The sequence below is a fragment of the Lycium ferocissimum genome, unplaced genomic scaffold, assembly GCF_029784015.1.
Source record: "Lycium ferocissimum isolate CSIRO_LF1 unplaced genomic scaffold, AGI_CSIRO_Lferr_CH_V1 ctg7327, whole genome shotgun sequence".
Lineage (NCBI taxonomy): Eukaryota > Viridiplantae > Streptophyta > Magnoliopsida > Solanales > Solanaceae > Lycium > Lycium ferocissimum.
This window is the reverse complement of record NW_026726733.1, coordinates 54,342-78,380: the sequence shown is the minus strand read 5'-3', so window position 1 is coordinate 78,380 and position 24,039 is coordinate 54,342. Positions and strand designations below refer to the sequence as shown.

The window sequence follows — 24,039 nt, the reverse complement described above, 5'->3', positions numbered from 1 at the left end:
AATGTAAGGGAAACACGGGATATAACATTAATCTCATTGTACAACGACTAAAGACAGCTCAGAGTAGACAGAAGACGGATATGAGGCGACTAGAGCTAGAGTTTTCTGTTGATGACAAGGTGTTCTTGAAAGTGTCACCGATGAAGGGAGTAATGCGGTTTGGTAAAAAGGGCAAGCTCAGTCCTCGTTTCATAGGCCCTTATGAGATTGTTAGGAAAATTGGGACGGTGGCTTATGAGTTGAAGTTACCATCTGATATGGCCATGGTGCATCCGGTGTTTCACATTTCGATGTTGAGGTTGTACAAACCCGATCCTTCCCATGTGTTGAACCCTGAAGAGATTGAAATTAATGAAGGGTTATCCTACGAAGAAAAATCGGTTCAGATTCTAGATCGTCAAGTTAGAAGGTTGAGGACGAAGGATGTGGCGTCGGTCAAAGTGTTGTGGCGGAACCATAATACTGAGGAAGCTACTTGGGAAGCGGAGGAGGACATGAAGAAAAGATATCCTCACTTGTTCCCTATGGCAGGTATGAGCTAGCGTTTTAAAATTATTCGTAGATGAATCGTTGTGTTTGTTCGAAACAACTTGTGGTTTAGTGAATTCTTTCTAGGCTATGATTCCCATTCGACGAAGAATGATCTTAAGGGGGGATAACGTAACACTCCGTAAATCTGAGTTAAGTGTGAAAGTGTCTTGGAGAATCGGACTCCACTGTTTTTGGTTAATGTAAAATACGGCCAAAGAATACGACCCGTATTTTGAAATACGGCCCGTATTCCTTGGGCGTATTATACCACCTTCCTAGGTTGCTCACTGTTTTGCTATCATAAAATATGACCAGAGAATACGACTCGTATTTTGAAATACGGTTCGTATTTCTAGGTGTATTTCACCCATTCCCTAGACTGCTCACTGTTTTGATAACGTTAAATACAGCCACAGAATACGGCCCGTATTTCATACGGTCCGTATTTCTGGGCGTATTTCGCCCTCCGCCAGCTGTATGTATATATATTACACCTCGGAAATTCCCCCTTAGCGTACAGTAAATAGACTAACGAGGGGCATGATGTATACGAGGTTTGGACAAGTAAATCAAGTATTTGATGGTCCTAATTAAGATTTCCAAAGACATTCGAGTTAAGGAGAGAAAGTTGTTGAGGAAAGCGAGTTATAAGTTGAGAGTATCGGATAAGAACTACGAGTATTATGTCACACACCAATCCCGATGGGGCCTGATGGGCACCCGACCCCTGACTCGGGCAGGGCCGCTAACCCGGTTCTTGTCTTATTCATAATCTTCTTGGAGGTTCTTAAACCACGAAATGAAATGCATAATGAAAGCTTCTCAAAACATTCTCGTTCGTTATTCTCAAATCACGCAAAATTGGTAATCATATGATCCTTGTAACATAATGCACGATGACACATCGACACGGTGGCCGCTCACAAGGCCGACATGCTATACACGTGACTACGTCCGCAAAGTCTCTAACTCTATTCCCGGATACCACAACGTAGATGCTACGACTCGGCAATACTCCGGAATGAAATGGAGCTCGCCAATCCCCGCCGGAGCATTCTCTAGCAATATCTTCCGCTTGTACGCGTATACACCTGCGTGGCATGAAACGCAGCGCCCACAAGAAGGGGCGTCAGTACGAGCGGTGTACTGATTATGTAAGGCATGAGTAAAACATTTTAGAGGATATAAAGCATGAGTAGTAACAAGACGAAAACATAGGGCATTTCATGAGATAAAAGAGTAACACGTACATCCGAGTGCCCTTTTGGGCGGAACCATGCTCGCCTAGGTGTCATGGAACGTGCGGCTCGATCCATATAATGTATTGCCGCGGAACGTGCATCCCGATCCATATATATAATGAAAGAGTAATACAGACATCCGAGTGCCTTTTAGGCGGAACCATGCATGTTTAGTGCTTGAACGTGCGGCCGATCCATATATAAGTTAGTGCGAGGAACGTACGACCCGATCCATATAAGTTAGTGCCGAGGAAACGTCGGCCCCATCCATATAAGTTACAAGCCGAGGAACGTACGGCCCGATCCATAACCACATATCCCGGCTCGGCATCCCGCGTCCGGGAGGGTATCATGTCATATTATACCAGGCTGATCAGTGTGGTTACGCGTATATAACGCTCTCGCCCTTTCCCATATTCCCCATATACATATACATATATCATATTCATATATATCATATAAGTAGCGTGCATGAGAGCCCAAAGAAAGTCATGTATCTATCGGGTGACGTAAGGTCGGTAGCCTCCGATTATATTATAGAATAATCATGGTCGCTTTGTCTCACCTTGAAGGAACGATTATTATAAGGTGAGACTATCAATGAATAGCTTCACGAGGAAACATAAAGTAGGATCATAAGGCATCAATTCATATGCTTTGGAATCCCTTAAAAAAATAGTCATCATTCATGAATAAAATTGAGAAATCAAGAAATAGCTCAACATTCTCATATCGTCGTCATTGAAATCATAAACTTGGAACCTTTAAACATAGAATCATCATCATCATATTCATCGTAGGAAAATATTCTCATTTTGACATCATCATTGTCATTGTAAAACATATCCATCGTTGTTGTCATGGAAGCTTACGGAATCATAAACCTCTGATTTGGAAAGATACAGACATTTCAGGATTCTTTCAAGAATAGGTCGTTAGAACCAGCAAGGAAAGTCGCGGGGCTGTTATAGCCCGTACTTTGTACGTTCGAATATTTCGAGATAGTCGAGGAATGTCGAGGGCAAGACCGTTTCCAAAATTTTATTAATGAGCAAGTTGGTTATGAATATTATTTATGAATATTATTAGTATGGAAATATCGAGGAAGGCCAAGGGTAAAAAGGAAAATTTGCAAAATGGCTTATGGTAATATTGTACAAGGCTAGGGGCAAAATGGTAATTTCACAAAAGTTCAAGAAAATTCTTGAAGGGACAAAGCTTACATAAGAAGAAGCTTGGTCTTCTTTGTTTAATTTCAAGAAAAGGAAGAATATTCTAGAAAAGAAGAAAGAAGTGGGGTCATGTGTTTATATTTTATTTTGAGGGACTTATTTATAAATATAGATAAGTGGAGGGAAGAATTATAAGACATTATATATTCCCACAAGTTCATGAAACTTCAAGAGAGAGAGAAAGAAGAAAGAACAAGGGGCCATGTTTCGGCCACCATGGAAAGAAAAATGGAAGCCATGGATATTGATTGCCAAAAATTATTTTCTTCTTGCATTTCAAGTAAATGGAAGGTCCTCTATAACATGGAAGAGTTGTTGGAATATGAAAATCATGCGTTTGGAAAAATTCATGACCTCAACCAAGAGGAAACTTGAAGGGAAAAAGGTAAGAGTTCACCCATTTTTTTTTATGTTATGGGTGGTTTATGCATGTTATAGTATTGAGGAATGGATAGAGTTCATGAAACGTATGCATGTTGGTTGTAGCCGTGGATGGTTGTCTTGTGTAGAGAGAATGGACTAATTTTATGTAATGTGTTGATTGTTGTTGTAATATGTAGAAAAGGATGTAGTTCATGAAAAAAATGAAAGTAGTTGATATAGCCGTGTGATGTGTGGGTGTGCGATGTGTTGTGTAGGGAAGATGAATTAAATACATGTAGTATGTTGATTGTTGTTGAAATGAATAGAAATGGATGAAAATGCATGAAAATTCATGAAAGCATGCATGTAGTTGTTGTGGCCGTGGTAGGTATGTGCATTGGGTGGAAGTAATGGACTAATTTCATTTGTTATGTTAATTGTTGTTGTGAAAAATTTTATGATGAAAAGTGAAGATTTAATTGGTTAGAGATGGAGTTAAAAGATCTTGAAGGAAGTAGTATGTGATTAAATTGTTAGAATGTACTTTGGGTTGATTATTGAAATTGTTAGTATGATTATTGGCATTATTGTGGATGGCTTGGCCGGGTTGAATTCCCGGATTGTTGTTGATGGAAATTGACCAAGTTGAACTTGGTGGGATGGAGTATTTACTGGAAAATGCTGCCGAAATTTCGGTAGGCAAGTGTTACCTTAGATGCAACTTCTAAATGCTCTAATTGACGTTTAGTAAATGTGACCAAAATTGTAGATTTTGGCGAACTTGGAACTGGAATTTGGAGTAGCGTAAGAGGCGGAAAAGGTATGTAAGGTTTCACCTTCCTTTCTTGGCATGTCTTAGACGTAGTAGGTTTGGACACGGCCTCAGTGGACAATTCCTTTCCTAGAAATCCGAGATTGAAATCAACCCTTTTTCATTCAATAGAATTGAATTAATATTTTGCATAAAATGTTGGAAAGTTACCTAAACATCTAGAACTCGCCCAAATGGGACCCGATTACCTTAAAACTCTCATAAGTGACGTCTTGGAATGTAACATATGTAAATTGTGTACGCCACCTCATTTGACTCGAGGTGGGCCCACTGTTCCTGGATTTTCTTTATTGCTCCGTTTATCAAACGATAAATGTTGTAACTATCCTAATGAGAATATTTCTATGATGATAATGATAACGATGATGTAAGGAAGAGGATATGTCTATGATATGATAAGTATGACAAGAATGATTCCATGACCTAAGAGCTTTAAGTCAAGAGTCCAATGCGAGTATGGAAGTGTTAAACTAGTTCTTGATCTTTAATCTATTCCTTAGTTATGATACTATTTTTTTTTTTAAAGATTTCAAAGCATACAAATTAACGTTTATGATGTCCATGATTTCATTCCATGTTTTCTTTTAATATTATTTTCCGTTGATAGTCTCGCCTTATGATAATCGTTCCTCAAGGTGAGACGGGACGACCCCCCGGTTATTCCATAATGTAATCGGAGGTTTCCGACCTTATGTCACTCCGATGGATACATGACTTTCTTTGGGCTCTCCCCGCATGCTTATATGACATATGTATATGAGATATGTATATGCATGGGGGCGGGGGAAGGGATACGGGGAATGGGAAGGAAAACATGTTTCATTGCCACCGGTCACTGGTTTATCATCCCGGACGCGGGATGCCCGGACGCGGGATTTATGGGCGAGCCGGAGTATTTCGGCGCAATGTGGGCGAGCCGACGCTGTTCGGCGCTATGATACTATATGAGACACTATGACTTGATATGATATAACACGATATGATATGATATGATATGATATGATATGATATGATATGATATGATATGATATGATATGATATGATATGATATGATATGATATGATATGATATGATATGATATGATATGATATGATATGATATGATATGATATAAGATCTACTTTCTATGTATATGGAAAAGAAATGTTTTCAAAGGAAAGACAAGCATGCATGGTATCCAGCCAAAAAGGCATTCACATGTACAGGTTATCCTTTTATCTCATCACATGTTCTATGATCCCATGGTATTCATACTTATGTTCCTGTTTGTCTTATTTTTCGTGCCTTACATACTCAGTACATTGCTCGTACTGACCCCTCTTCTTCGGGGGCTGCGTTTCATGCCGCGCAGGTGCACCCAGATGAGCTGAATCTAGCATAGAGGATGTTCCAGCAGAGTTGGTAGGCTCCACTTGTCCCGGAGTGCTGCCGAGTCAGAGTATAGATGCTATGATGCTTTGTTCGAAGTTAGAGACTTTGCAGACAGAGTCGTGGGTATTGGGTTGTCAGTCTGTAAGCGGCTCCAGCAGCCGATATGTTATTATGTTTCGTGTCACGAGTCTTATATGATGTCATATTTTACTTGGAAAAAAAAAATTCTATGTATTCATTTCTAACTGATTCATAAGTTCATATGTGTAATAAGAGTTAGCGGGTTCGCTCGGCTCCGAATATGGGGTCGGGTGCCCATTACACCCTAGTAAGACCGGGGTGTGACAGGGGCCCACGGACGAGCGTCAACCCAATCCGGGCCCGCCTATGAAAGTTAAAGATTATTACTCGTTATAGAGACTTCTACGAACGTTTTATAGCAATCCGAGACCGTATGTGAAAGTTACGGTCGTTCGTAGTTTCGGACTCGTTTAGGAACAAAATTCTTTTGAAAGCAAAACTTTTGAAACAAATAAGTTATGGAAGCATTTATGAAATCGTAATCCAAGAATCATGCCTTTGAAAGAAAGGACGCAGCCTTAACATACCTTGGCCGCTCCTAGGCTAATCCCAAACTTATGCCTTGGCTTCTCACGATCTACAATCACGTCATTAGATATCAAACATTAGTCATAAGCACTTAAGAATCCGATTTCAAACTAACACTTTGTTTACGGAAATTTGGGCAGCATTTCCCCTATAAATCCATCAACCCCGAGAATTCAACTCGGCCAAATCAACAACAACCAAACCAACAATCATAATAACAATATCAATAATCGATTCACAACATGTTCAAGACATTCCAACCCAATTCTTCCAACTACATTAGGAACATCAATAACACATTTTCTTCTTCCAAACTCATAAACTACATCAACACTTCCATACGCTAACAACATCATTTTCATCAACTCAAGCGACTATATTAAAATTACATTATGTTCTAAATCAGCCCACAACAATTACAACTTCCATTTGAGTCATCAAACCTTCATTTTCATCACATAATCTACAACAATCAACAACCAAAATACTATATAAAATGGGTTCATTATATTCTACCAAAAACAGCCCCTACACGGCCAAGTTCCAACATACATAAATTCATGAAGTTTATCCGTTCCTTCATATTACAACATGCTCAACTATCCGTAATACAACAATCCAAACATGCTAAGTAAATTAATTCTTCACTCCTATATCATATCATATACACACGGCTACATCATATACCATAATTCCATGAGCTTCATTCATTTCTACATACTTCAACATGTACAAATCATCCTCAACACATGAAAAGAAGATTGACACTCACCTTTTCCTTCAACTCCTCTTCTCGGCTGAAGCGGTTATAGCGACAACGAGTGATTTTCTTGTTTCAACAACTACTCCACGTCGACGAGGGCCTTCCATTTATTAGAGAAACAAGGAGAAAATAATTTTCCAAAATCAAATTGAGGGCCGGGTTTCGGCCAAAATTTCTTGGCCGTTCTCCTTCTTTTTTTTTCTCTCCATTTTTCTTGAACTTTCTAAGGCACAAATGATGAGTTGCCTTGTATTTTTATCACACACATATATATATATAAAGGGAGCACATGGCCGATCATGTGCCCCTATTTTTCCTCCAATTTTTTCTCCAATTTTCTCAATTTTTCTAGAGTTTTCTTTAAGTCATCAAAGATGACTAAGTCTTGCATGGTCATGAATTGTGCCCACACATATATATACATATGGCTTCCACAAGTATATGATGTACACATGTGCATCTTCATGGCTTAAAATAATTGGCCAACCATGGGTGGGACCCACGGCCACTTGGCTTCTCCAAAAGTCATGAACTGATAACACTTTCCAAATTCCAAGTTCGCCCTTATCATTCCATGCCAATAATAATATTCATAAGCGGCTTGCGCATTAAAATAAAATCGGAAAATGGCCTTGCCCTTAACTTGTCGCAACTAACTCGGAATATCCCAGCGTACAAAATGCGGGATATAACATATTAAGCTAATGATGTTTTAATGACACCTTGAGAAGGAGTTATAACGTCCCTTAGAGTGGCATTGAGGTGTTAGACAAGTGTTAAGAAGGTTCCATAAGGATCGGAGATCAAACGAGTCGACGAAACAACTCTCGAAAAAAGTGGATAAACCTACGGCCAGACATACTGGCCGTATAAAATGTATGGACCGTATGTCCAACCGTAGATCTAGCCCAAAATACCATAACTCACTGGACCAGATCTACAGCCAAACATACGGCCAGTAGAAAACATACGAACCGTATGTTGGTCCGTATAATCTGGTCGGGTCTGAACTCAATTTATATAAGGGACCTCTCCTTCATTTCTTTTCATTTCATCTTCCACCTCCACACTTCAAGAAACCTCTAGAACATTTCCATACACCTCAATCACAAGAAAACAATAGAAATCAAAGATCAACAACAAGAATTGAGGAGAATCAAGTGTAGGAAACCCATTAAAAGTCATTCAAATCAAGAAATCCTAAGTTAGAGATGAAATAGTGGTTTGGTGCAAAAAGGTATCACCATTCAAGGCTTATTCCTCCATCATCTAAGGTGAGTTTCATGATCTTTCTATGTTGTTTGAAGTATTTATAAGTTGAAATACATGGATTGTAGAAAAGTATAGGAAATGGGCCATGAATGTGTGAATAGTGCCATTAATGGGTAGTAGTGGGATTGAATCATGAAAATGGACATGTTGAGGTTATAAATGCGTTATAAAGGATGTTTAAAACATGGAATGAGTATTATATGTGAAAGAACGCGATAGTGAACTTTGGTCATGAATATGAAGAATTTGGAGTGAAATTTCTAAATGGGGATAATGCGAATGGATGATGCTTATTGTTTATGATATTGTGATCGTTGTTATGAATGTTGAGGGAATGTGTCACGACCCAACCCCGTAGGCCGTGACTAGTTCCCGAGTTGGGCACCCAAACGCATTCATCAAACTCTCTTGAATCGCACAGACGCGAGCTTATGCCTATATGAATATCAAAGTAGTTCAAACACATCTCAAACTCAAACACATATATATCGGAAGCCGACAATAACAAATGGCGCACCTTCCCGGCGAACATATAATATACAAACACAGTCCTCGTTCATGCAGTAGGCACATAACCCACATATACGTCTACGATAATGATGCCTCTAAACAAACCAAAGAATCATATGACGGATGATGGTTCCTATAACACACACACACACAAATGATGTCGAATGAGTATATACCAAAATGTAGGCTCCGAAATGAAAGGAGCACTCCAAACAATGCCAGGATAGGTGTCCTAAACCGGCGGGTCACCAACCGGTCGTCCGTACCCGTGGCATGAAACGCTCCCCCGAAGAAAGGGGGTCGACGAAATATGTACTAAGTATGCAAAGCAGAAAATACAGTAAATAAATCTGAGTCACACTCGAAACAGAAGTACCGAAAGTAAGTATATTTCCAAAATACCAAATGTTTATTTTCAAAATAGAAAGCATGCAAAGGGGTAATGTAAAATATGGTCGCCCGCCCGTCGATGGCGCCATAACACAAGATAACAGTAAGGTTTCAAATCTCCGTACAACCCCGAACGTAACACATCATCACAACACATCATAAGCCATATCACAAAGATAACTCCATAAACGGAACCCGGCCCTATGGCGAGGTCTCGGGAACCGTAACACAGCATAACACCGGAATATATCATAGTGCGCACGACAACATAACCGGCCCGGGAACCGGTGAAAGATGTACGAACACACGCACGAGCAGAGTCGTGAGTAACCATATGCATAAAATCATTGTCATAAGTTCGAAAAGTAAGTAAAATGACCATACTTGGAAATCGGGAAAATCGTCATACCAAACTCTTTCAAACGTCATCAGAAATGTACAAAGGAAGGTCGCGGGACCCACGGACGAGTGTCAACCCGAGCCGGGCCCGCCTATGGGAAACATACTCATCACACGTCATACAACCTCCCACAACGATATCGAGGCAATCCGAGCCCTTAGTCGAAAGTTATGAACGTTCGTAGTTTCAACATCGTATAAGAATAAGGCTCTTTTGAAAACCAAACTTTTATGCAATTTAAGAAAAATCAATTATTCCAAAAACATCAAAGCCAATATTTTTCTCACATCAACGTACGAATACCAAGAGACAAACGCGAATCATAGACATGTTTCGATTGTGAGAATAGAATTTCCTCGAGGCTCGTGTCGTAGCCTATGTACAACTAAGACATGCCAAAAGAAAGAAGAGTTAGTTTTTACATACCTCGCTCGCACACAACGCTAATCCAAATCAAACTTATATCTCGAATTCTCCAAGATCTACATAACATTAATAAATTCCAACGTCAACCAAGCATTCAGAGGCTCATTTCCAAACTAACACATGATTCTATAGAAATTTGGGCAGCACTTCCTTTATAAATGGACCAACCCCGAGAACTCAACTCGGCCAAATTCAACAACACAACAACACCAACAATCATTCCAACAATATCCACAATCAATTCGTGTTATATCCGGCATTTTTGCACATTTGGAAAGTTTGGAATGATTTTTGCTTGTAAGAAATAAGGCCATATTTGGATCTTACTAGTATGAATAAGTCGGCTATGGAAACATTAGTGTGGAATTATCGAGGAAGGTTAAGGGCAAAATCGGAATTTTGGAAATTTGTTTCATGAAATTATGAAATTTGGCTAACAATTGGGCTAAAAAAAAAATATAAAAGAGGCCCAAAATGGTGAGGGGTGGCCGGCCACATGGTGGCTTGGCCCAACCCACATGATTAATCCATGTGATTAATTATATTAAGAAGGCAAAGTTCAAGAAATTTCAAGAAGCAAAAAGAAAAAATCAAGAAGAAAAAAAAGAAGAGAGCTTTCGCTCCATGGAGAAAAGAGAGAGAGAAAGAAGAAATTTTTTTTTTGAAGCCTTGCCCTTGGCTGAAAAATCTTGTTCTCTTTGAATTTATAACAAGTTCGAGGCGCTCTTCGACGTGGCATAATTAGTTTGGGAAAGAACTCCGTTTGCGGCAAGGAATTTCAAAAAAAAAGTAAGAATCTTATTCTTTATGTTATGGAAGGTGTATGTATGTTAAAATGGTTAGAATGTGTGAGAATTATGGAATAGGGATGTGTGTGTGCATGGCGTGCATGTGTGTAGAAAGTGTGTTTGGCCGTGTGTGTATATATGTTGTATGAATGATGAGTTGAATTTTTATGTTGTATTCTAGTTAAGATTATGGTGGAATTTATATTGGAAATGAAAATTGAATAAATTGGGTTGAAGTTGGAAAAGGTAGGTGTGGCCGTGTGATGTTGTACATGAAGGAAGTGTTATTGAATTTGTTTGATGTGTTAATTGTATTGTGATGATGTTTATGACATGAATAAAGGATTAATGGTTTGAGTTGGTATTAGAAATGGTTATGAGGAATTATGAGATTTTTATGAAAATTTTATGTAACCTTATGTAATTATGAAAGTAAGATTGCGAATGTGAATTATGGTTGTTGCTAATGAATTCAAGATGCTGAAACGTGTTATGGAAATTTGTGTTGAAAAAAATTGGAAGTTTTGGATGGATTATGGTTTGATGGAAATTCGGTATATTTTGTCGAATAATGAGAAATGTGTTCGAATTGTATTTGAACGGTTTTGAATTAGTAGATAAGTATGAAAACGTTGATATTGGATGATAAGTGTGAAGTCGGAATGGAAACTATTGCCTTATGTTAGAAAGTTGACTAGTTGTATTATGTTGTGATTATTAATGTTATTGATGTTGTTATTGGGTTGTTGTTGTTGTTTTGAGCCGAGTTGAATTCTCGGGGATGCTATAAGTAGAGTGGGGAGGCCGCCGAAATTTCGGTAGACACATATGAAACCAAGATTGAAATGTTACCTCTCATGAATAGTAATTGGTAAAGATGACCATTTCGTGCATTTTTGGACGAAACGGACCGAGATTAAGCGAGCGTAAGACGTCCGTAAGGTATGTAACGCTTACCTATCCTTCATATGGCATGTCCTAGGCCTACTAGGCCGAAAACGGAACCCTGGACTAATTCTCGCTCCTAGAAATCCGAGTTTGCTTTTGGTTACTATTCATTCACGCAATTGAATCAAAATGTTTCCTTTGGATATAAAACGCATAAACCTTTGTATCTTCGTAAATGAGTTCAAATGGCACTTTAAACTTTCACGAATAACTTTATGGAGCCTAATATTTGTAAATTGTGTTCGTCGCCCGCCCGACCGAGGGGCCCGCAAGTCCCGAGGCTTCCCTTATCTGGTTTGTCTGACTCCTTTCTGTATGATATAAAAAGAGGTGTTTGCCTACGACTCTAAGGTCCGTTCGAAATGTCTTACTATGTTATTTGAACGCTCATCGCTATGAGCGCTACTATGTTTTTCCGAGAACAACTTACGATACGTTTTTCGAAAAACGATAATTTCTAAAGTCCGCAACCTTTTTGCACACTAAATTCGATTTATTCGATACTCGCTTTGAGCTTTTTGATACTAATGTATTTGTATATGAAATTACGTGTCGACTTTTGGAGTTTACTTTAATTCCGTATATGATCTCGCACTATGATCCGCTTCGTGCCGACTATTATGGTTTCGGCGCCGGGACGGCATTTCGGCCGGTTTGTGATCGTGCGCGTCTATGACATACGAGCATGACGTGTTACGGTTTCCGAGACCTCGTCCCTTATTAAAGGGCTTGATCCGTCGTGGTGTATGTGATCGGCTTCGATATATTTTGATGATGGATCATATTAGGATGTGTTGAGAGATGTACGCAGATTTGAAAACTTCGGAGTATGATGTGTTGTGGCACCACACAAAGGGGTGACCACGTTCCCGAGCGTTATGCACGATTTTTATTTGCATTCTCGGCCCGACATTTGCATTCGTCACATTAAAGTTTGATCCGTTATTTCGTATTTGTCTGCCGTATCTTCCGACCCAACCGACATATGATTTGGATTATCGTACCGTAAGTCCGCTTTACATACTCGCGTTCTTTTTTTCCGTAAGTCCCTCTGCCAGTGGGTCGCGTTTCATGCCGCGTTGGCTATGTTCGTACTTGGCCGGGTATTCCCGGTTTAGGCTACCTATTCCGCTATTATTTGGAGTGTATCCCCGATTTTGAGCCCTTACATTTGGTATATCTTGTACCGACCCTCGTTCTATTCTCGTATGTTTGCCACCGTTTGGGTACGCGCCGCACGGTACGCCGTCCCGTCATATATTCGTATGTCCGTTCTATTTGAGAGGCCCCGTAGTCGCGTTTGCGGGTCGCGGGGTATATATATATCGTGCGTGGTTTCCGTTTGTCCGTCAGAGGATAGATTTCTGGTTTGCGTCCTCCCGTCTTCGCCCCGATGCGTTCGTATGGCCGATATGGCCCATCCAGGCGCATGAGTGTGTGTCCGGGGCGATGTACATTCCGCCAACTTTGATTCTCGATGTGATGTTTCCGGACACGGTTCGTATCAGACAAGACATTCGAGATATGTGTATGCTTTCGACTATCGCAGTGAACAATGTATGTTTAAGTCCGATCGTGTGGTATATCGATGATTTGGCTCGTAAGTCCGCCGGTGCCTCGAGGCACCTGGGCCTACCACTACTACGTAGCCGGGTCGTGACAATTCGAAACACATTCGAACATCAAAATTTCTTCTCCATACATTCCAACAACATTCCAATTATGCTTACTACAACTACATACATACAAACCAACATGTAATCAAACTAACACATATTCAATTATCAATCAAAAACCATTCAAACAATATTCAAGAACTCTCTAAATAATTCATGCAATATTTCCAACAATCCAACAAATACTCCATTCCACCCGAAATTGTTCCCAAACCCGAGGACCTCAACTCTAACAAATTCTTTGGTTTCAAATCATGATTTGCTCCAACAATCTACACTCTAACCATGTCATTTCCATAAATATAAAAATTACACTAAATACACAACATCTTCCAAATCAGCCCATAACACCTACCATACCAACTTGAATCATTAAACTCTCATTTCCAACATAGAATCCACATAACAACAACAACCAAAATTCCAAGAAAACTAATTCATTTCTTGACACACATAAAAGGCCATATTCGGCCAACACACCCCTATATATATACTTCATGATTTTCATTCATTTCAACACTCCACAATAACCAAACATGCTACATAAACTTAGTTCATCACTTAGACACACAACACACATGCACACGGCCACACACCATAGCACACGGCTCAACTTCATGTTGCCATATCTCATGAATTTCATCCATATCAACATACAACAACACACCTAAACCTTCCATAACTCATAAAACAAGATTAGAACTTACCTTTCTTCACAACTCCTCAATTTGTCCAAAGTTGGCCAAGGATGAAAACGAACAATCCAACGCTTGAAACAACAACTCCACGTTACCAAGCACCCTTGAATTAGTAGATTTGCTTAGAAGAAATAATTTTGGGATGGCTTAATCTTGGTCTTGATTTTGGAGGTTCTTGGCCGAATGGTTGATGGTTTTTGTTCTCCAAGGTTCTTGATTATTCCAAGTCTTGAGATGGTGATGAAATGGTCCCTTTGTCATCACTTATATTACATATAATAGCCAACCATGTGGCCATGGGCCACTCAAAGGTGGCCGGCCACATGGCCATATTTTACTCCCTCTCTTTCTTTCAATAATTGACAACTTTTCATTATTCCATCTTTGGTCCCGAAGTTTCTTTGATGTTTCCATACCAATAACCTCATACACACTTAGGTCTTACGACAAAATCGGAGGTCACACGTCTCGACTTCGCATCCCGGAATGGTCCTGACCTTAACTTATCATAGTTAACCCGAATCGTCCCGACGTTCAAAATACGGGATATAACATCCTTCCCCCCTTTAGAACATTCGTCCTCGAATGTTCAACTAATCTTATAAGGTCGCATAAGGATCTCGGGGAGAATTCCCGTTAATACCAAAACACATAGTCGTACCTGCCAATCATACTCTTTCTTTCCTTCTTTTATCTCATTGCTAGTTTCTCAAGTCATCTCTTTATCTCTAATTCGAACTCTTCTATTGCTCCTTGGCTTAGATTTCGTCTTTAAACTTTCCGTTCACACATTATGCTGCAATCTTAGCTTCTCATTTGCCACTTACATCTGAACTTACAAGATCTCCGGAAAACTTCCCAGGGGGTCACCCATCCTGAATTTGCTCTCACCCCAGCACGCTTAACCCCGGAACTCCGGTGAAATACGATGCTCTAACCCCAATATAATCGCGTCCACCTCATCCCATGACTTTCATCACATAATCTGGAGTAAATTGAAGCTCTGACAGATTTCCAAACGCTCTCATAACACACTTACTATTTTATCCCTTTCCAACCCTCGACACTAACTTCCCGCCTATGGACATGCCTACTTCCCATTCCAGATACCCAAATTCCCTATGGCAACAGACATACCTTGATCATCGTTATTTATAAATACCTAATTATCGACTTTCGGATCCCTACTCACTGCTATCAACGACATTCATACAACAAACACACATACATAAAAATATTACAATAAAGGCTCATATACCTGTATCCGCATTCTAAGGCCGCTTCCCATCCCGCCACCGCCAAAGCGTATATGCGGTTCGAAGGACCGCCTAGCACCGGGGACTCCGCCGCGACCTCTCGCCACGCGCCATCGGTGCCGCACACCCCGACCCATAGGCGCATAGCTACCGAAGAAGATGAACCGCACCGACCCGGGCCGAGCCGCACCGCCCAAACCAACCCTAACCGGCAATCCTCATCGATGGCCTCGACGGCCACAATTAAAGCAAGCACCGCCGGCACCGAAACACCTCCCCGGCGAGACCTCCCACAAATGGGGCATCGAGGTCCGGGTGGTCTCATCCGACCGGAATCTCCGCTTGCTCGGCGACCCAAGGCCCCGGAACTCGATCCGCCCCGACGGTCCTACGCTCGTCAAATCGCCTACTACCAGACCGTGTATCCCGGCCGGGCGGCGGAAATATCCACCGGACCGATACCGAGGTCGCCCGCCTCGGGAATCTCCCCCGAATACCCCGCCGATCCGGCCCTTCGGGCGCTCTCCTATCACGATCTTCCTACCGGACCGATTCGCCGGCCACGGTCCTCCATCCTTCGGGGCGCGCGCCCGCAACCGGCGATGTCCATATCGGGGTCGCGACGCCATTGTCACGCAGCTATCAATCGAAGTACCGTCCAACCCCATCACATATCGATGCATTCGCCGGCCATATCCGCCACTATAGCATACCGGCCGCAGAATCGAACTCCAAATTATACTCACCACACCGACCCTCCGTCGGATCCGCAAAAATCTACCGACTCTCGCCCTCCGCAACTCTCGGGGCAGAAAGACCGAGAAAGGCGCCCGTAAACTTGTCCCAATGGCCGGGGAAGCACCCTCACCCCCCGGACAGCCCCCAGACTCATACCACCAAGAGCAATATCCCGTAACCCGTGCGAGGCCAACTCACCGTACCTCGGTCTCGAAGCTCGACCGGGCCCCAACGAGCGTCTCATCTCGGGCCGAACGAAATCACGGGGGTCCTCGTCGGGCAGACCCGAAAACCCGGTGGGCCGCACGTCGAAGAAATCGCGAACCCCGGTGCCATCGCGCCCGTCATCATCATTACCCTCTCTCGCCCGCGTCCGCGAGCTCGTCCCGCCACTATCGCCGCGAAGAATCGTACGCCTCCCTCAACGTCCTATCTCGCACCCGGCCGGGGAGCCGGGGCGCCGAGGGACCCGCTCCCCATCCCCCGGCGCGGAGTGGCCGAACCTTCGACCGAAGCACACGGCGTAGTCCGAGCACGAGCCCGTGTAACTCCCGCGCCCGATTAGTCTCTCTCGCCACCACCTGTCTTTCCGGGCGCCGTTGCCTTCTTCGGAGGCATCGCTCGAAAGATATAACAATTGGTCAAAAAAATAGTCATCTTAATATAGCACCTTCTATCGCACGATCTAAGATTCAAAGAAAAGTAACACCCTAGATGTCCTCGTAGCCTCCCGTTTATAGATGGTGCACAACACACCGATAAACAAGACTCTACGAGACACGGCTCCGTAGACATTCCGAGGACAAACCGTCTCGATCCACTTTTGTCACGACCCAACCCCGTAGGCCGTGACTAGTGCCCGAGTTGGGCACCCAAACGCATTCATCAAACCCGACCGCACACACCGGCTTATGCCTATATGAATATCAAACGCCGTTCAAACACATCTCAAACTCAAACACATATATATCTAAGCCGACAAGGCTAACAAAATGGCGCACCGGCCCGCAACATATAATATACAAACACACCGTACATGCAGTAGGCACATAACCCACATATACGTCTACAAAAAGCCCTAAACAAACCAACAATCATATGACGGACAGGCCCCGCCGTACCCCCGAACACACACACACAAATGCAACGAACGCAGTATATACCAAAATGTAGGCTCCGAAATGAAAGTGAGCACTCCAACACAACAGGATAGGTGTCCTAAACCGGGCGGGTCACCAACCGATCGTTCTGTACCTATGCGGCATGAAACGCAGCCCCCGAAGAAAGGGGTTAAGTACGAAATATGTACTGAGTATGCAAAGCGCAAAATACAAAGAATAAACCGAGTCACACTCGAAATGAAAAAGTACCGAAAGTAAGTATATTTCCAAAATGCCAAATGTTTATTTTCAAAATAGAAAGCATGCAAAGTAAGCATTTAAAATATGGTCGCCCGCCCGTCGATGGCGCTCATAACACAAAGATAACACCAAAAGGTTTCAAATCTCCGTACAACCCCGAACGTAACACATCATCACAACACATCATAAGCCATATCACAAAGATAACTCCATAAACGGAACCCGCCCTATGGCGAGGTTCGGGAACCGTAACACAAGATAACACCGAATATATCATAGTGCGCACGACAACATAACCTACTCCCGGAACCGTGAAAGATGTACCAACACACGCACGAGCGTAGTCGTGAGTAACCATATGCATAAAATCATTGTCATAAGTTCGAAAAGTAAGTAAAATGACCATACTTGGAAATCGGGAAAATCGTCATACCAAACTCTTTCAAACGTCATCGAAAATGTACAAAGGAAGGTCGCGGGACCCACTGACGAGTGTCAACCCGAGCCGGGCCCGCCTATGGGAAACATACTCATCACACGTCATACAACCTCCCACAACGATATCGAGGCAATCCGAGCCCTTAGTCGAAAGTTATGAACGTTCGTAGTTTCAACATCGTATAAGAATAAGGCTCTTTTGGAAAACCAAGCTTTTATGCAATTTAAGAAAAATCAATTATTCCAAAAACATCAAAGCCAATATTTTTCTCACATCAACGTACGAATACCAAGAGACCAACGCGAATCATAGACATGCTCGGATCGTGAGAATAGAATTCCTCGAGGCTCGTGTCGTAGCCTATGTACAACTAAGACATGCCAAAAGAAAGAAGAGTTAAGCTTTACATACCTCGCTCGCACACAACGCTAATCCAAATCAAACTTATATCTCGAATTCTCCAAGATCTACATAACATTAATAAATTCCAACGTCAACCAAACATTCAGAGGCTCATTTCCAAACTAACACATGATTCTATAGAAATTTGGGCAGCACTTCCTTTATAAATGGACCAACCCCGAGAACTCAACTCGGCCAAATTCAACAACACAACAACACCAACAATCATTCCAACAATATCCACAATCAATTCGAAACACATTCGAACATCAAAATTTCTTCTCCATACATTCCAACAACATTCCAATTATGCTTACTACAACTACATACATACAAACCAACATGTAATCAAACTAACACATATTCAATTATCAATCCAAAACCATTCAAACAATATTCAAGAACTCTAAATAATTCATGCAATATTTCCAACAATCCAACAAATACTCCATTCCACCCGAAATTGTTCCCAAACCCGAGGACCTCAACTCTAACACATTCTTTGGTTTCAAATCATGATTTGCTCCAACAATCTACACTCTAACCATGTCATTTCCATAAATATAAAAATTACACTAAATACACAACATCTTCCAAATCAGCCCATAACACCTACCATACCAACTTGAATCATTAAACTCATTTCCAACATAGAATCCACATAACAACAACAACCAAAATTCCAAGAAAACTAATTCATTTCTTGACACACATAAAAGGCCATATTCGGCCAACACACCCCCCTATATATATATACTTCATGATTTTCATTCATTTCAACACTCCACAATAACCAAACATGCTACATAAACTTAGTTCATCACTTAGACACACACACACACATGCACACGGCCACACACCATAGCACACACGCTCAACTTCATGTTGCCATATCTCATGAATTTCATCCATATCAACATACAACAATACACCTAAACCTTCCATAACTCATAAAACAAGATTAGAACTTACCTTTCTTCACAACTCCTCAATTTGTCCAAAGTTGGCCAAGGATGAAAACGAACAATCCAACGCTTGAAACAACAACTCCACGTTACCAAGCACCCTTGAATTAGTAGATTTGCTTAGAAGAAATAATTTTGGGATGGCTTAATCTTGGTCTTGATTTTGGAGGTTCTTGGCCGAATGGTTGGTGGTCTTTTTTTCTCCAAGGTTCTTGATTATTCCAAGTCTTGAGATGGTGATGAAATGGTCCCTTTGTCATCACTTATATTACATATAATAGCCAACCATGTGGCCATGGGCCACTCAAAGGTGGCCGGCCACATGGCCATATTTTACTCCTCTCTTTCTTTCAATAATTGACAACTTTTCATTATTCCATCTTTGGTCCCGAAGTTTCTTTGATGTTTCCATACCAATAACCTCATACACACTTAGGTCTTACGACAAAATCGGAGGTCGTCTCGACTTCGCATCCCGAATGGTCCCCGACCTTAACTTATCATAGTTAACCCGAATCGTCCCGACGTTCAAAATACGGGATATAACAGTTGAGGGTTGATATGGACTATGGCGGAAAGTAGTATAAACAAAGAAAATGCTGCCCAATTTTCTTTAGCTTTAGTAAGTACGCTCTCATGATTGTCTAACTAATGTTGATACGAATCCCATTGAAGGTATTAACGAGTGCATTAAAAGAGGACGAACGAACAATCGAGTAGTTAAACGACCAAGGTATGTATGGCTAAACCTTTCTTCCTAAGGCATGAATCTTATGGTATGAATTTCTTCCTTCTTTATGAATGTCCCATCTTAAAGGAAACTATGAGTCCTTGTTCATGGATAGTCATACGAGAGTAGAGATACCCGATGAGTATGATAGTGATATTGATAAGCTTAAGTCTAACGAAGTTATAGTCCACGATATAATGCTTATACGAAGCTAATAACCTTCATACGATTCCAGGCCATTATTCATCGTTGCTAGACCTATCTTATGATGTTAGTCTTTTTCCCTTCAAGACATGATTTTCCCTCCTTCTCCAGGAATTTCCTAAATACCGAAGAACTAGGAGTCTACGTTCATGAGTAGCCATATAAGATAATATAAGAGATACATTATGAGCATGATAATGGCGATGATGAGTCTGTGGCCCTGCGTGGGCTATATACGTATAAGGTAAAGAAAGAAGGTGAGACATGAGTTGTTACATCGTGCATTTTTGCGTATTCGAAAGTTTGGAAGTAACCTTGACTTACAAGGAATAAGGTTATGTTTGGAATTTTTTTTTTAATATGTGTGTGCGGTTATGGAAACTTGAATGCGGAAATAATGGAAAAGGCGTAAGGGCAAATTTGGAATTTTGAAAATTAGTTTCGGAAACTACAAACAAGGTTCATAGCCAATTGGGCTAAAAAAAATAAGAAAAGTAAGGCCCAAGAGAAGGGGTGGCCGGCCAACCTACAAGGCCAAGCCCATAATTAATTATTCTTCCATGTGCTAAATTATATTAAGAGAGTCCTTATCATCAAGAAGTTTCAAGAAATCAAAAGAAAAATCAAGGAGAAAAAGAAGGGCCTTTCGGCCGAAGGAGAAAGAGAGAAAAAGAGAAATTTTCAAGCCTTCAATCCTAGTTCAAAAATTGTAATTTTCATATATTCTTAGTGAGCTCAAGGTGCTCTACAAGTTGATATAATTTTCAAGTCATGGGGTGCTTGTTTTGGCAAGAAGAAGCTATTGGAAAAGGTAAGAATTTCATGTTTTCTTTCATGTTATGGAAGGTTTATGGATGTTAGAATAAGTGGAATGGTATGGAAATCATGGAATTGTGTTTGTGAGTGTGTTAGCCGTGCATGTGTGTGGGTGTGTTGTAGCCGTGGAACATAGTAGTTGTATGAAGGAAAATTGTTAAAATTGTTAGTATGTTAACTATGTTGTCATGGTCTTATGAAATAAATGAGAAGTATGAAGAGTTTGTGTGTTGTGAGTGTGGTGTGGTGTGTGTGTGTGTGTGTATATGTCTAGCCGTGCATGTGCATGGTCGTGTATGGAGCCGTGTGTGTAGTGTTGTATAAATGAAATGAGTTGAATTTTATGTTACATTCTAGTTGTAGTTTGGTAGAATTTATACTGGAGATGGAAGTTGAATAAATTGGGTTGAAGATGGAAATATGTATGTTGGCCGTGAGCTATGAAAAGGTTGGAATAAAAATGAATTGTCTTGTTTGATAAGTTAGTTGTGTTGTGATGATTTTTATAACATGAATAAAGGTTTAATGGGTGGAGTTAGTATTGATTTGAAAGTATGAAGTCGAAATGAGAATTATGGCATTACGTTGGAAAGTAAGCATATTGTGTTGGTTGTTATTGTTGTTGGTACTGTTGTTGGCTTGTTGTTGGTTAGTTTGAGCCGAGTTGAATCTCGGGGGTGTCATATTTATAGGGGAGGTTCTGCCGGAATTTCAGTGGCCAAGTACTAACCAAAGTTGAAATGTTAACTTGCATGAATAGTAACTCGGTAAAGATGACCATTTGCGCTTTTTGGACGAAACGGAATTGAGACTTGACGAGCGTAAGGGCACAACCAAGGTATGTAAAGCCTTCCCTATCTTTCTTTGGCATGTTCCGAATGTAATTGTGCTTGGAAGCGAGCCTTGATTGCACTTCTGCGACTCACAATCCAAGATTGAAAATAGCTTGAGATCATTCAATAAGGTTGAATTATTCCTTTATCTTCTGTCGACGAAACAAATTATATGTATGTAACTTCCATAAACGGAGTCGGGAACACCTTATAATGATTATTGGACGACTCCCTAGGATTATTATCTATTATTTATGTATATCATCGTGATTGGGTCCGAGGTGGGCCCACAAACCCCGATACTCCCCGTATGGCCCAAATCGATTTATTCTCGTTCGTTCTTCAGCGGGTACTTTTTAATTATGTTTCCGTCCGCTAACTAATACGTATTATGATCATCTTCTCGAATCTTGATATCTTGACATCCGGGACGATTCTCGGATACTCGTCTCGACATAACCGACTACTTTCGATCCGACCTACCTTCTCGAAATATTTCGCTTTTTCATTAAGTCCGTACGTCGGTCCGTATGTATATGGTTTCTCGCGGATCTGTTCGTGGATGTCTCAATGCTTCCTTCACCGCGCCCGGCCGGTGTTCTCGTGATTCGTGCACTTCCACCGCATTGCTCACCGCGTCCCTCTGACGTGCGGCCGGATCCGTCCGTATCCGATTATGATCCGATTATGTGATATTATGGGGACGGCCGTGATGGCATTTGATTTGATTCTCGTTCGTCCACCGCGTCCCGTATTACGAGGGTCGGTTCTCATACCGCGTCCCTTATGGGGCGGCCGGGATCCGATGTATGACGTGTATGTCCGTATATGCTTATGACTCGCATGCATGATCCGAAACTCCGATTGACAAAGATCCGTCTCCGTCATATGTCCGCATGTCGATTCGACCCCGATTCTCGTCCGTCATACGAGTTATGCTTCCGGGCCGAGAGCCTCGTCTCGACACCCCCTCCGTACCTCCGGGGTCCGATTCCTCGTCCGTACGCTCGTAAGTCCGACTCCCGCCCTATGATCCGATTCTCGTCCGCGCTGCCACGATTTTACGTATTCGATTCTCGATTATGATTATGTATGTTATGTTTCGCTTTACATACTCGTACATTTCCGTACCGACCCCTCGTTCTACGGGGGCCGTGTTACATGCCCACGTGCACGGACGCACCGCGCACGGATACGCCACCGGTTCAGGACTTCATCCGTCAAGCTGGGAGAGCTCCCTTTGATCCGGAGCTGATACTTTTGGTATATATCTTCTGTTGTTCATATGTTCTGTATGTATGACTATTTGGGTACGGCGGGGCCCTGTCCCGTCTTCTGATTCTGTTCTGTATGTTAGAGGCCTGTAGACATGTCTGTGGGTTTGTGGGTTGTCACTGGTCAGGTACGTATGTTCGAGTTTGCGACTTTGTCTGCTATGATAGCCCTAACGGCTTCTCGCATGTGCTCGCATGTATATACGCATATGTATGTTTGTGCGAAGTATCGTATATCCGTATGAATTTATGTATGTTTAAATGGAATTAGCCGGTTGGTACGCCTAGTCCGATGTAGGCACGCGCGGGTGTCCGATAGACACCTGGGCCACGCCCACGGGGGTCGGGTCGTGACAAAAGTGGCATCGTAGCGGTCGTTCTCTAACGTCCGCAAAGCCGTGTCAGCAGTCTTGTTTATCGCGTGTCAGTTGGGCCCCACATCTATAAACAGAGGCTACAGGACATCTAGGATGTTATGTTACCCTTTCTTGGAATCTGTGATCGTGCGATGAGCCGTATTGTTGGGACGGTTCCTCGCAACGAATTGCCGTGTCCACGCCGAGGCTCCGCAGCATCGTACGTCGCATTTTTCGGGGAAATTATGTCGACCCTCCTCGTTATGTGATTGTAGGTTGATAAAGATGAAGAGGGTGGTTTCGACGAGGGGGATGGGGGTGCCAAGAAGGCTCCCTGTGATGTCACCTGGGGCCGAGTAGGCAGAGCCCTGGCTACTCGATCGAGACGGACCCTTCGGAGGATCCCACGGAGGACAAGTTACCGGCACCCGGATCCGTCGGAGGACCTGGGGCCTACGATTCCTCCGCAGTCTCCGATTTCTAGAGCAAGAGGATTCCGTGGAGGATGGTTACGGACACGATATCTCGCAGGATCCGGCGACGACCCCTCCGTAGCTTCTTACCTCCGGAGAGGACAGTTACGAGACAGTCCATCGGAGCCTTCTTCTCCGGGACG

The 24,039-nt window shown here is 42.0% G+C and overlaps 1 protein-coding gene across 1 annotated transcript in view; it reads left to right on the top strand.

Moving 5' to 3' along the window:
- Nucleotides 1-80: 80 nt before the first annotated feature.
- The window catches only part of LOC132045626 (uncharacterized), a 28,987-nt gene continuing 5,028 nt past the window's right edge, over nucleotides 81-24,039 (top strand). The window contains exon 1 of the mRNA XM_059436212.1: nucleotides 81-401. Within this exon, the coding sequence (XP_059292195.1) occupies nucleotides 81-401 (321 nt within the window). The remainder of the gene's footprint in view (nucleotides 402-24,039) is intronic.